General features: G+C 47.9%; 1 protein-coding gene across 3 annotated transcripts in view; it reads left to right on the top strand.

Moving 5' to 3' along the window:
* Positions 1-2649: 2649 nt before the first annotated feature.
* Positions 2650-11906, top strand: part of SOX6 (SRY-box transcription factor 6) — a 641322-nt gene continuing 632065 nt past the window's right edge. For 2 of the 3 annotated variants that reach the window (XM_063710998.1, XM_063710997.1), the window contains exon 1: positions 4779-4909. Coding sequence is in view for 1 of the 3 variants with exons in the window: in XM_055355890.2 (XP_055211865.1) it covers positions 4749-4909 (161 nt within the window). In the remaining 2 variants the exon portion in view is untranslated. Of the gene's footprint in view, positions 2790-4729; positions 4910-11906 lie in introns of those variants that run through there. The other variant, XM_055355890.2, reaches the window with a different exon arrangement.

Here is an 11906-nt window from a genome sequence, read left to right as displayed (position 1 = left end):
TAGCAATTATATTAAACACTTTGACTTGAAATACAGATTGAGTCTTCTTTTAGAACTGATTTAAAATTAAAAGATGTTGTTTGGAATTGTCTTATAAGTATACATCCTATTTTTAAGTAAAGGTTTTTTATAGATATATCATTTGATAAGTCAGAAAACTTATTTTTAGAAATGTATACAATTTGTTGGTTAATAAAAATAACAGGTAATTTCAATAGTATGTGCCAAATAGAATGAACTATCATCTTGTGGAATTATCAAATATTGAACAGGATGCTTCTGCTGGCATATTTAATAAAAATTAATTTTCAGTATATATGCAATAGATTTTGAATTAATATCTATTATATCATAAAAGTAAAAAGATAAATCCACAGTTAACATACTTTTCATTATTTGTTTTGCACATACTAGGCACTCAGTAAATATTTAAGCATGAATAAAATTGTGGAAAACAAGCAAAAAGTCTCCAATATGATTGTAATGTTAAAAAAAATACGCACACAAAAGAAATCCTGTATTTAGAAATTTAAAAAATAGTATGGGATTTCGAAGAAGATTTTTAAGTAACAAATTTTAAAATTAGAGAATTTAGTCAAATTTAGTTTTAAACACAATGCTAACAAATAATAAAACAAATTGCTGAGGTAAACTATCAAATTTTTAAAGACTAGTAATAAGTTATTGTTTCATATTTATTGGTGGGAAGTTTTACAGCATTACTTTTGTGTTCCTTCTTTGTCTTTTATTAGGTATTGGAAAGGATCTATACTGATTTACCAAATTTTTCTAGGCGGGCTAAAATGTATAATGAATGATACGGTAATCATCTTTGTGAATGGTCAACCTCAGATGTGGGAAGAGGCAAGTGGGTCTATAAATGGAGAAAGGCATGTATGAAGGAATGCGCATGCTTTAACATTACTTGATGGTGAAAAGATAACACAGTATCTCAGAAGGATATTATCATGAGGGGTACTTTGAATTTTAGTGACTAAAGTTTATTTCTGTGGTTATTATCCTATAACCCTTATATTTTTCCTTTCTGTGTTTTATTGTGATAATCATGCTTACCTGTGTAATTATTTAGATAACTTTCAGTTCAAAAAAATTCCAAAATTCTGTGTATCATTGTAAGAGAAACAGTTAGATGATGGATAGAAATTTCACTTTTCATCTGGATGTTTCAGAAGTGTTAGTTTTGGCCGCCTTAAGCAATAAAGCAACGATTACCTTAATAAATATATATATTTTCAGATAGCACTTCAAAAATGTTAGGTCTGGTATTGTTAAAAATATAGCTGACATGTATGTTTTTTGGGAAATTGATAGGAGTTTACAATGTTCTGGTTTCTATCACATTATTTATGGTGGTTTCATTTCCTTTTATTTTGCCATTCAATATTCTGTTTATGGTAAAATGGAGAATATAGACTGAATAGTGACAACTCCTATGTTGTAGAATTTTTGATTAAAAATAATGGAATTGGTCCCTGACTGCACATGTGGTTTGTGTTCCAGTTTTGTAGTCACTGGATTTGTTTAATTCCTACACTGGCTTAGTTTCTGCCAGTTATGTTAAACTTCATGTGTATATTTTTTCCATTTAAGATAAAATGAACTGCCAGGATTATGTATGGCAAAACCAAGAGCGCTCTGAGTTAAGGCTCTCAGGACATTGTACAAGTCTAATGTTCTTGTATGAGGTTGGCCTACCCCACTGCAACTAAGAAATGAGATGATTTGAGGACTATTACATACTTAAGGTTTTCATAGTGGATTAGAATAGCATTACTTAGCACAGGTGTTTCTATAATTGGGATTCCCTGGGAAAATTCAGTACTGTTCTCGGTAACATTCAGCTTTCCACATAAATGGAAGAGCTATCCAATGTTAATTTGATAGGCTGTGGCATGAAACAGGGAGTGGGGTCCGGCTTGGGGGCCTGTTGCTTCTTTTATTGGAGAAGACATTTCTTGCTGTCCATTAGCATCGGGTTGCTGTGGCTATATTTTTAATTTTTAATTTATACCATTATTTATTTATTGTTGACCAAAATACTGAATGGGCACGGCCGAAGTCAGCCAGGGCTGATTTATGCTCATATAAAACAAAATAGTTCCCTAGTGTCCCTTTTTCTTGAAATAAATAGAATTCTTCTCAATTTATAAAGTATATTTAAATAATGTCTATGCATCCAAGTAGCAGGGAAATGACTGAGGAACCCATGAGGCACAGTTCACCGAGGAGGACCTACGGTGTGGCCTTGCAGATGTCCCCAAGCCTTGGAGGGAGTGACCAGGAGTAACAAAGAACAACCGCGATAAATTATTTCAGGATTTAGCTAGGAGGTTCTTAAGCCTGGCATTCTTTTAGTGCAAGGCGTGAATATAGGAAGAACGGTGAGCGAAAAAGGCTTCCATAGGGGTAGGAATGGGAAAATAGAAAATCATTGATATAATTAATAACAATCATTATTATTTTACCTAATCCATTGTTAGACACTCAGAAGGACTGATTTCCTGAGAAATGGGCGACTATAGAGCTGGGAAATGTTCAGCTCTCGCAGCAGGCGGCCGGGCTGCCTGAACGTCCTTCTCTTGCACGCAATTCTCGTCTCGGAGACCTCCGTTTGTGACCTTGGGTCTGGCCGCGTCCCTGAGTCCCTTTGTCTACTGTTCCGAAGGTGGAGAGGAAGCGGGAGATGAGTCCCAGGGAGTACGGAGTCAGCTCTGAGCCGAGGTCACCGCAGAAGGGAGCTCGGTCTTCGGCCAGGACCGGAGCAGTTGGTATGCCTCTTCGAAGCTGCCCCCACCCTGTGCCACTGCCCTGGGAGTTAGTGTTTGGAGTTTCGGAGCCGCAGCCCCTGACTTGGAGCTGCAGACTCTTTGGCCCGAAGCTTTATACTTTGCTGGGAGAGTTCGCCTTCGCTCGATTCCCGGCTATTGGTTTCAGCTAGTTGGAAGTTTTAGCTCTCACTCCTGTCAGCCCGAGTCTCTGAGGGCAGACGGCGCCTAGCGCGGCCCGCCCGCCCGCAGGGCGCCCTCCCTTTGCTTCTCTTTCAAGCGGTCCCGGGAGGTCGCCAAGGCTGCTGGGCCGGTGTCAGCTGGGTTCGTCTCTACAGCCCCTAGCTGGGCGCAGTCTTCCCCTCGACCTCAAGGTGGCGACTTAGGCACGTAAACAAAGCTCGGCCAAGCCTGACCGCTGGCATCCTCGCAGTTCATCCACGGAACAGTCTAGTTTCCCCGATGCTCTGGAGCGGGCTGAATTGACTGTAAAGGGACTTCCGTTTAGATGAGGAGTTCGGCCAGAATTTCAGAATACGCGCGCGTGTGTGTGTGTGTGTGTGCGTGTGTGTGTGCTCGTGGGTCCGCGCGCGCGCGGGTGGAGGCAGCGGGAAGTGGTGATGGGGTGGAAACCCTTGGCCGAACCCGTTTGGGACGCCGTGAGCCTCCTCTCCATCACCTGAGCCCTCAGGCCGAGCGACCCAGCTGGCTGGGGCTTCGGAACCACTCTGCACCGAGAGATGTCTCAGAGTGCGCAACTGGCAAGACAGAGGTTCTGGTTGCCGCCGCCAGCGGTAGAAGATTTGCTAATCTCGTTTTAGTGACACCCATAATTTATGAGTGGAGAGACCTGAAAAATAAAGCCCCCGCCGTGTTTGTGCCCTTCTCCAGGGTGCATGCCGGCTGATCTGAGTGGCAGGGGTAGTTGGGGGTGGGGAAGAGAGACACAGACAGTGAAAGAATAAACGTGCGGCAGTCACACAATCTTACCTCCGGGACGAAAGGACACGGTTCCTAGAACTGAGATTTCCATAGCCCGTCTGCATCCCAGCTGTTTTTCCCGTAGGCGCTTTCCTGCCTAACACCGCCTTCTGACTAACTTGGACAAGGCTTGAGCTGCCCCCCTCCTTTTTTCCTCCCTTTTTTTCTTTCCAGACATTCCCTAAACTCAACCCAGGGCAAATCCAGAAGTCGGTACAGTACAGAGCTTCCATTCAATCGTGGGGGGGAAATCCCGTTTACAGTTTCTCTTAGGCAGATGGAAGAAGTAGATGGTTACAGGACTTTGGCAGGGTGCGTGGGGATGGCATGGCGTGTTAGTGTCAGGGAAGCGCGATTTCTCTTAGGTATTGGTGCTGCAGGTAAGGTTCCCAGATTCCAGCTGCCCTTGTGCAGAGCTGCAGTGTCGGTGAGAGTGGAGGGTGATCCTCGTCTCCTTAGAGGGGAATGGAGGGGGGTGACGTGGGGGAGAAATGGACCCTGTACAGGCTCCGCGGACACACATTGTCTTAGTTCGTGTCTGTGCCGCTCCACGCTGCCTTTGGGAGCTTTTTGAGCAAGGTAGTATACTCCAGGCTTTTTCTCCTTTTCTTCATCGCCATCCCCCCACTCCCAACCCCGCCCCCCCGCCTCAATGTGTTTAAAAAGAAGTGAGTACCCTTCTAAAATAAGTTAAAAATCTTTCTCTGACTTTCCATTTGAGATGCCAAAAAGATTAAATAAATGAAACTTTATTTACGGATGAGTTTATCCACAGACTCAGCGACATCTCTGGTCTTTGGCCTTATTTTAATTCTATGGTGGTAATTACCCTTCGTTTCTTTAAGTGTAATAGATTTATTGCCTTAGAGACTATGCACAGTTTGATTGAATTATTCATTTTTTTCTTTGGTGTAGACTGCATCTGGGGACTCTGATGTGACGTGTAGATTTTTTTTTTTCAGGAACAAAGGGAATGTGGAAATGAAAGAGAGAGGGAGAGAGAGGCTGGCAGATGTAATGAGACGCGGTGAAGGTGTACGCAGACTGGCACTCCCACTCCTCCCTTCTGCTCTCACTGCAGCCCTGGGTAACTCGCAGGCTAACACAAACAGCTTTTCTCCCGCAGCCTGCCCTCTGTCACTGTAAGTACATCAGCCTTCTCTTATCAGCATGCAGATTCCAGCCACGCACTCCCTAGCCTGGCTTTGCACCTTAGACAGCAGAAGCGCATTTAAAAATTAACTTTCCTAAGCTAGGAAAGGCATGTCTGTAAAACTTATTTTTGATTTATCTTTATTTTTCTTTGGAAAAAAGTTCATGCATTTTTACCACTTTTCCCCACCTCCTTTGTGGCGGTGCTCTGCCGCTACTGTCGCTACCGCTGTGATCTTCCTAACAGAAATGACACGCAGATTCAAATGAAATTTAATGTTATTCTCTGTCCACTTAAAGTCGAGGGACAATGCCTTGTCCTTTTACAGAATGACATCTTAAGGAACGCAGGACATTATTCAGTTTGCTTTTTGCTTTTGTTGCTGAAACACGAGTTCCTACCTCTTTGAGGCAGAGTCCCAAGGGCACTGTTATTTGGTAGTTCAGGTTATTTGGTTACTTCAAACTTAAATGAAGTGCGATGGGCAGCTGAAGTGTTGGTTTATTTGTTATCCCGTTTAAGGAAACCAATTGCTAAAACTTCTCCGTACTGACTTAAAGTTTTCAACTTCTTCCCTTTTGGCTTTTACACTCTCTCATTTATCCTTCGTTTCAGTAAAAGTTCTTCTCAGTGTTTGGAAGCGATTGACAGTTATGCTTGTCCAATTTATACAGTAGCTTTGAAGTCCTTCCTGAAAGAAGTTAGCGACTTCAATATGAAATCATGTAGGTCTGAATTGTCCGCCCGGATGGTGTAAGGAGTCTTTCAAAGCGGGAATTCGAGGTTTTAATAGCCGTTATGATTTTTGCGTGGGTGTTTTAAATACTAACTTCTCGAGCAGAATTAATTGCCTTGTCCTTCCCAAGTTCAGGGGGACCTCTCTCCAGGAACCGTGCGCGCCTTTCCTTTTGCGAGTTCGCGCCTCTTCTCTGGAGGTGCGAGGCCAAAGTTAGCAAAGCCGAATTGCCTTTGCTGGTTGCGGTGCGCAGGGACATTCGGACAACACAGAGGCAGCGACTGCTGCGGGCAGGTAAGTCAGCCCCACCCGCTCTCCCCTCCTTCCCTCCCAGGTTCCCCGGAGCTCAGCGCCCGGGGTTCTTGCGCCGCGTGGGGCTCCAACCCCCAGGGGATGTGAGCTTATGAGTGCCTGGATCTGGCCACCGTGCCTGGGTGCCCTCTGCTCCTCCGGGAACTTCTCCGAGCCCGCAGGCCGGTGCGCACCAGGTAGGTGGAGAGCCCAGCACTTTACTTTAGCAGGCTGCTGCGCTCTCCGCCTCTCCCTCTTCATTGGTATAGCCAGCGCCCGAGGCTTTAGAGGAAACCCTTAGATGGCACCCCCGCCCCCAGGGCCACGTGTCACTCTTACACAGCCAGAAGTGCGGCATCGAGACCCCAAATTTTAGTTTCCTTCCTTTAGGGATGAATATTGTTACTTGCTCTGGGTTCCGCCTTATCAATCTACTTTGCTATCAGTTTATTAGATAAAATCTAAAAGGGGTTCCTGCGGCTCCTTTTCGGAAGGTTCATCGCGGCCGGGTATTAGGGCCTTCAGTGGACGCCAGAGATCTTGATAATGTCTCCTTCTTTTCCTTCTTGCCTCCCGCTAGCGGCCTGCATCTGGTCGGCAGGGTCAGTCTTGCCCACCAGAACCCCGATTGCTCTGTGATTTAAAGAGACGGACGCGCTGGTATTTGGAAAGCCAAACTTGTCGCAGCAAATTGGAGGAACCCAGTCGCGCTCCAGCCTTTCCGTCCCTAATGTTTCACCTCTCTAGGTGGCTCTTCCCTGAGGACTTGGTCTTTGAGACTTAATCTACACCCGTCTCCTCTCTGCAGGCATTTAGGACAGGTCCTTCAATGATGACCTCTTTAGGCTTTGGAGAGGTTTTATGGCCCTTGTGGTTGAGTTCCAGGGCAGACAGCTGAGGAGCGCAAGGCTCTGGAACAGGCCCAACCACACTCTTACACACACAGGGGAGATCTGACTCCTGTCTGGGCTAGAAACACCAGTCTGAGCTTGCCCCTTGGGCCTTAGAGGTCAAGGGGCCCGCAGGCAGTTCTGGGAGCCCTGGCCTTTAAGAGCTGCCCAGCGAGGTACCAGGGTGTACATCTCATTGGCCTCCAGGCTCTGGCCCCTAGAGACAGAATTTCCAGTCCTGAAAGTCACCATGGCTGGTGGAGACACAAGATTTCTTGCTGGGGATTAACTCCTCCCAAAAACATCAAGTCAGTTTAACTCACAGTCCCCAAGCTACCAGTCTTCAAGTATTGTATTTCCTAGTGGGCCAGGAGCATATGACTATTTCTTCTGCCCCACAGATCCTAGGAGCTCATCTTCACTCTTATCTCTCTCTTTTTTTTAATCTGGAGTTTGTATGAAACCAACATGGAGTATATTTTAAAAAGGCAGTATATGATCGACAGCTCAGCTTGTTCCATCTTCTGTGCTTGCATCCTGTCTCCGTTTTCTTCAAAGATAATGTAATAGAGATGAGACTTTCTCCCCTTTGTCTTTGATCACTTCATCTCTAGGAGGTCTTCCTCATGTTGGCAACTTTAGATTGCCATGAAACTTTCTGATTTCTCCAATCAGCATTCCTGACTCCTCTTTTGGTCCATATGTCCTTTCACAAAGTCTCTTTTGATGAACTGTCTCAAAGTGGCCATCTCATATGAGTTTCTATACAGTAAGGATCTCTCCTTCACAAATCTCTGCAGGTTATGCTGGTGCTTCAGAACCTCTTTCCCAGCTTTTATCTTGATGTAGTTTTGACTTTCCACTGACCTCAGTTTCTCAAATCTAGTCTATTTCTTTGGGCCTGGGTTAAGGCAGGCCAACCTCACCTTGTGCATACTGCCTCTAGTTAGCCTTGTGCTGCTATGAAAGCTAGTTTTCTCATCTATCTTTTATATTCTGCATCTCTACTACCTGAGACCATGATTATTCCCTGTCCTGGTCCTCCAGCTTTTTTTGCACTGAGATTAAGTTTCAGGTGTCTACTTCTTTATGACATTCTATGTCCTTCAAATCTATAATCTACCCTACACATGACTCAAAGGGAATCTTTATTTAGGTTTTTTTCTGGGGGTCTTTTATTCACATAATTTTCTACATCTGACTTAGGCATTTTTATATGTCATCCTGGGTGACTGAAACTGTTTTCATCTTCAACAACCTTTAATCCACCCCTCTTGAAATTGTTTCTCCAAATCTTTTCCTCTACAAAGTTGAGGTAATATACATATATCACCTACTCAATCCCATACAATGAAGACTTATCCATATAACAGTATAACAGTTGTGGAATTGTTTTATTTATTGCCGTGAAAGTGTAATAATTTTTTGGTGATTTGTACATGTCCTGTTATTTATAATAATTTGAATCCATAAACTATATAATCCATATGGCCTCCAGAACACTGCCACCTACATTTGTTAGGAATCTCCTGTGTGAATTGCTTTTTCTTTTTTTTTTTTTCAACGCCTCCTCCTCCATCGTTTAAAATGTTTCTCTTCCCCCATTTGCTGAGATCCTACTAAGTGGTGTGTTTTCATCATCTCTGCTTCCTTCATCTCTTTCTTTTCTCTCTTTTGACTACTTCTTTTTTTCGTTTTCCTTCATCCTTCTTATTGTTCATCCTAATATCCACCCTTCTTGTCTTCTCCCTGGCCTGCCTGTCCTTCCCCTTCTCCGTTTGTCTCGTGACTCGCTTTTGTGGTCCAGTTCTATCTCTTAGTACTTCTCAACATTCAGCCCATGCCTCCTTCTGTCACCTAACTTTTCCAAAGCACAAGCTACCATTCCTACATTTTCCTTTACCATTTGACTTCCTCACTTTCTCCAGTTTGCTCCTTTTTTTTCTCCCCGAGTTGCCTACCTTTTCCACGCTACAGTTTGCCTTTCTCCTGACTCCTCCTCCCAGCAGCCCTAGCCCCAATAGAGCTCTTTTGGTCGTTTTCCCCTCAGCCTGCCTCTCCCCCACCTAGTACTTGTCCCCATTCTCCTCTGACCCCGACTCTCTCTCTTCTTTGTCTCCTTCCAGTTCTTCCCTAGTAGTTGCTTCACCGTCTCTTTCCAGGCGCTTTCCCCAGTTCCAACCTCTGGTCTCGCCGATCTCTCTGCCCTCTTCTCTCTTTGCGGCTCTCTCTTGCCTTTGCCTCCCGCTCTCCCCTCCTTCTTCCCCCGGCCCGCCCTCCTCCCTCCCAGCTTCTCTGCCTGGCTCGCTGCCTCCCTCGCCTCTTGTCTCATCTTGCCTGTGTTGTCTGGGAGGGGAGCCCAGCCTCCTCTCCCTCGCTCAGATCAATGCCCTGGCCACTCACTTTCTGATGTTGCACGACGGGAAATGCTTTGAATACTTACGACATGGCCGCTCACACTGATTGCCAAGATTGACAGCACTAACCATCGCCTTCACTTGTTCCAGGGTGAAGCCCCTAGTCACCCCGCTCCGCGCGCACCTCCTGGAACCCCGGCGGCAAACTTCTGCCGCTCTGCGCTGCCCCCACCCGGGGCGGGACACCCCCGCAGACTTGAGTTAACGGGCTACGCCGGCCGCGGCGCTGGGGGGTTCTGTTCCCTTGCTCCCCGGACTGTGACAATTGACCTAGCACCGACTCCCCTTCCTTTTAATTTTTTTTATTTGTATCTTTCCCTTTTTCTTTAATGCCATTTACTCCTGCGGCGCAGCGCACAAGGAGCCCTCCCGCGCGGTACCATCCTGGAGCCCGCCCAGGTAACCGGGACGGAGCGAGCGATCTCGAGAGCGAGGGAGGCAGAGCCAGGGCGCGCGGCCCGCTGTGAGCTACCTGTTGGGGCGCCGGAGGGGGCAGGGGGCAGGAGCCCAGGGCCGGGCCGCCGTCCCCCGGCGTCTTCCGCTCCTGCCCTTCCGGGCACTCCAGGGTTAGTTTCTGTGAGCTGGGACCGAGGCGCTGGGGCAGGACAGGCAGAGGGATGAGAGCCGAGCGAGCGGAGCCCCGAGAGGGCGCGGGTGGCCGGGAGCCGCGGCTGCCGGGCCGGGGCGGGTTTGCGTACTTGGCTGGGGAGGGGAAAGGAGGAGGAGGAGCGGGAGGAGGGCGCTCCGAGGGGCCGACGCGGAGGGGGAGTGGAGGGAGAGAAAGGGGCCCGGGCGCCCGCCGTTCGCTGGTGGACGCGCTGATCCCGAGGATGCGTCCCCCTCTTGGAGAGTTGCGCCTTGTTCCGGAGTGACAGATCTGCGTGGCGGGGGTCTGTTTTTCTCCCCTTCACCTCCCCTCCAAAAAATCCACCCTGAGAAAACACATGTTGTAGCCGTAGATAACTGTGCGTAGGACATTAAGGCAAAAGGGCAGGGACAGGGACACAACGCAACCTTTGACAACAGAAAGCTGTTATCGCCATCCTAAGTATTCGTCCGGAAATCTGTCTGCCCTCTCGGCCCACCTCACTCCTCCACCTCCGCCTCCCCGCATAGGTATTCTAATCTATATAATTGGGAATGATGTGAAAAAGAAGTCAGGTGGCTTAGAGAATGAATTTGTAAGTCTCCGTGAAGTTTGAGGTAGGTATTTCATTGAAGTTCGCTCAAGTGTGTGATAGAGGAAGCTTTTGTGGCTGCGTGTGTAGTCATCCCTCCTCGTTCTGTGAAAGCAAATGCGTGTCGGCTTTGAAGGTTCAGATGGGACCGCTAGGCGGTAATGCCCTCCGTGCCCACAAGAGGGCAACATCCCGAGGGCTTTGTGAGCGCTGTATCTCTTGTTACCGCTGCAGGCTTGGGTTTAGAGAAAGTTACACTGAAACTTTTAAAAAACTGATACCACCTCTTATTTCGCGATACTAAAAAAAGAAAGATATAAAGGAAAAAAAAAAGAAAAAAGAGGGAAGTGAAGAGAGAAGAGAGAAAGAGAAAGGCAGGCAGCCAGCCTACCCCGGGAGAGCCCTAGTCACACCGAGACTAGGGGGAGGGCTGTTTTAATTGTGGGTTTGGCCGACTGACGACTGGAGTGCCCTCCTCGGCTGTCTTAGTTGTAGCCGGAGGTCATGTAAATCGACCTTAAAAGAATGCATAAGCCATAAATTAAAATAAACCCTCATCCAAGGGCTGATCCATACGTAGACAATATCCAACCTGGACAAAACGGGCTTCCCTTGCGAGCCGACCTAAACCGCATCCCCCAAAGAATAGAGACTAAATGCAAAGTAAGTTTCCTAGCAAATATTTTGTTTTCTTGAAAAGTGTTGGGTTGATTCGCTGTGTGACTGCGACGCCACAGTGTTCGGAGCGCTTCAGTGTCACCCAGGCTCTGGGTGCGGGAGGTCGGGAGGACCCGCTGAGCTTCTGGGCTTCTTAATGCTACCCCCACCCCACCCCCATTTCGGTTTGGAAACTTAGGCTGTTTGTGGGGTTGACACCGGTTGAGGTCGGGCGGGAGTCGAGGATCTCCGCCGCTCTCTCGCCGGGATAAAGTTTACTCGGAGGAGTTCATAAAGAAAACCCGGGTCGCTAGAAAACGCTTGCGCTCCCTCCTCCCACCCTCACCCCACCGCCGCTCCGCCGCAACTTTTTCGGGACACCGCTCGAGTTGCCTCCAGCTCCCTCCGCTTGTCGCCCTTCCTTCCCCCTCCCCCCGTTTTTGGATAGTACTTTTTAATGATCTTTTCAGGAATAAACAAACCGAATTCCAAGCCCATCCGAAATCCAAGTGCTAACTGATCTGTGGTCCTCTTTACCCTGGCCGCGAGGGCAGTGGTGCCTGACCTGGCGGGAGCGGGGGCGAGGGGTAGTTCAGCCCCGCCGGGCGCGGACTTCGCCAGGGAGTCACCCGGCCGAGCGCACGGTCGCCGGCACGTTTCTTCCCCGCCCCGCGTCCCTGAGCCCAGCCGGCGCCCTCCGTCCTTCTCGGCGCCCTGCCGGGGCCCCGCCACCCGCCGTTCCTCTGCAGCCGGGGCCGCGGTCCGCTGCTCCCGGGCTCGGCCCAGAGCAGGGGGCGGTGCTGCCATCCGCCCCGGG

This window comes from Gorilla gorilla, chromosome 9 (genome assembly GCF_029281585.2).
Source record: "Gorilla gorilla gorilla isolate KB3781 chromosome 9, NHGRI_mGorGor1-v2.1_pri, whole genome shotgun sequence".
Taxonomy (NCBI): domain Eukaryota; kingdom Metazoa; phylum Chordata; class Mammalia; order Primates; family Hominidae; genus Gorilla; species Gorilla gorilla.
This window is presented reverse-complemented; position numbering and strand designations above follow the sequence as displayed.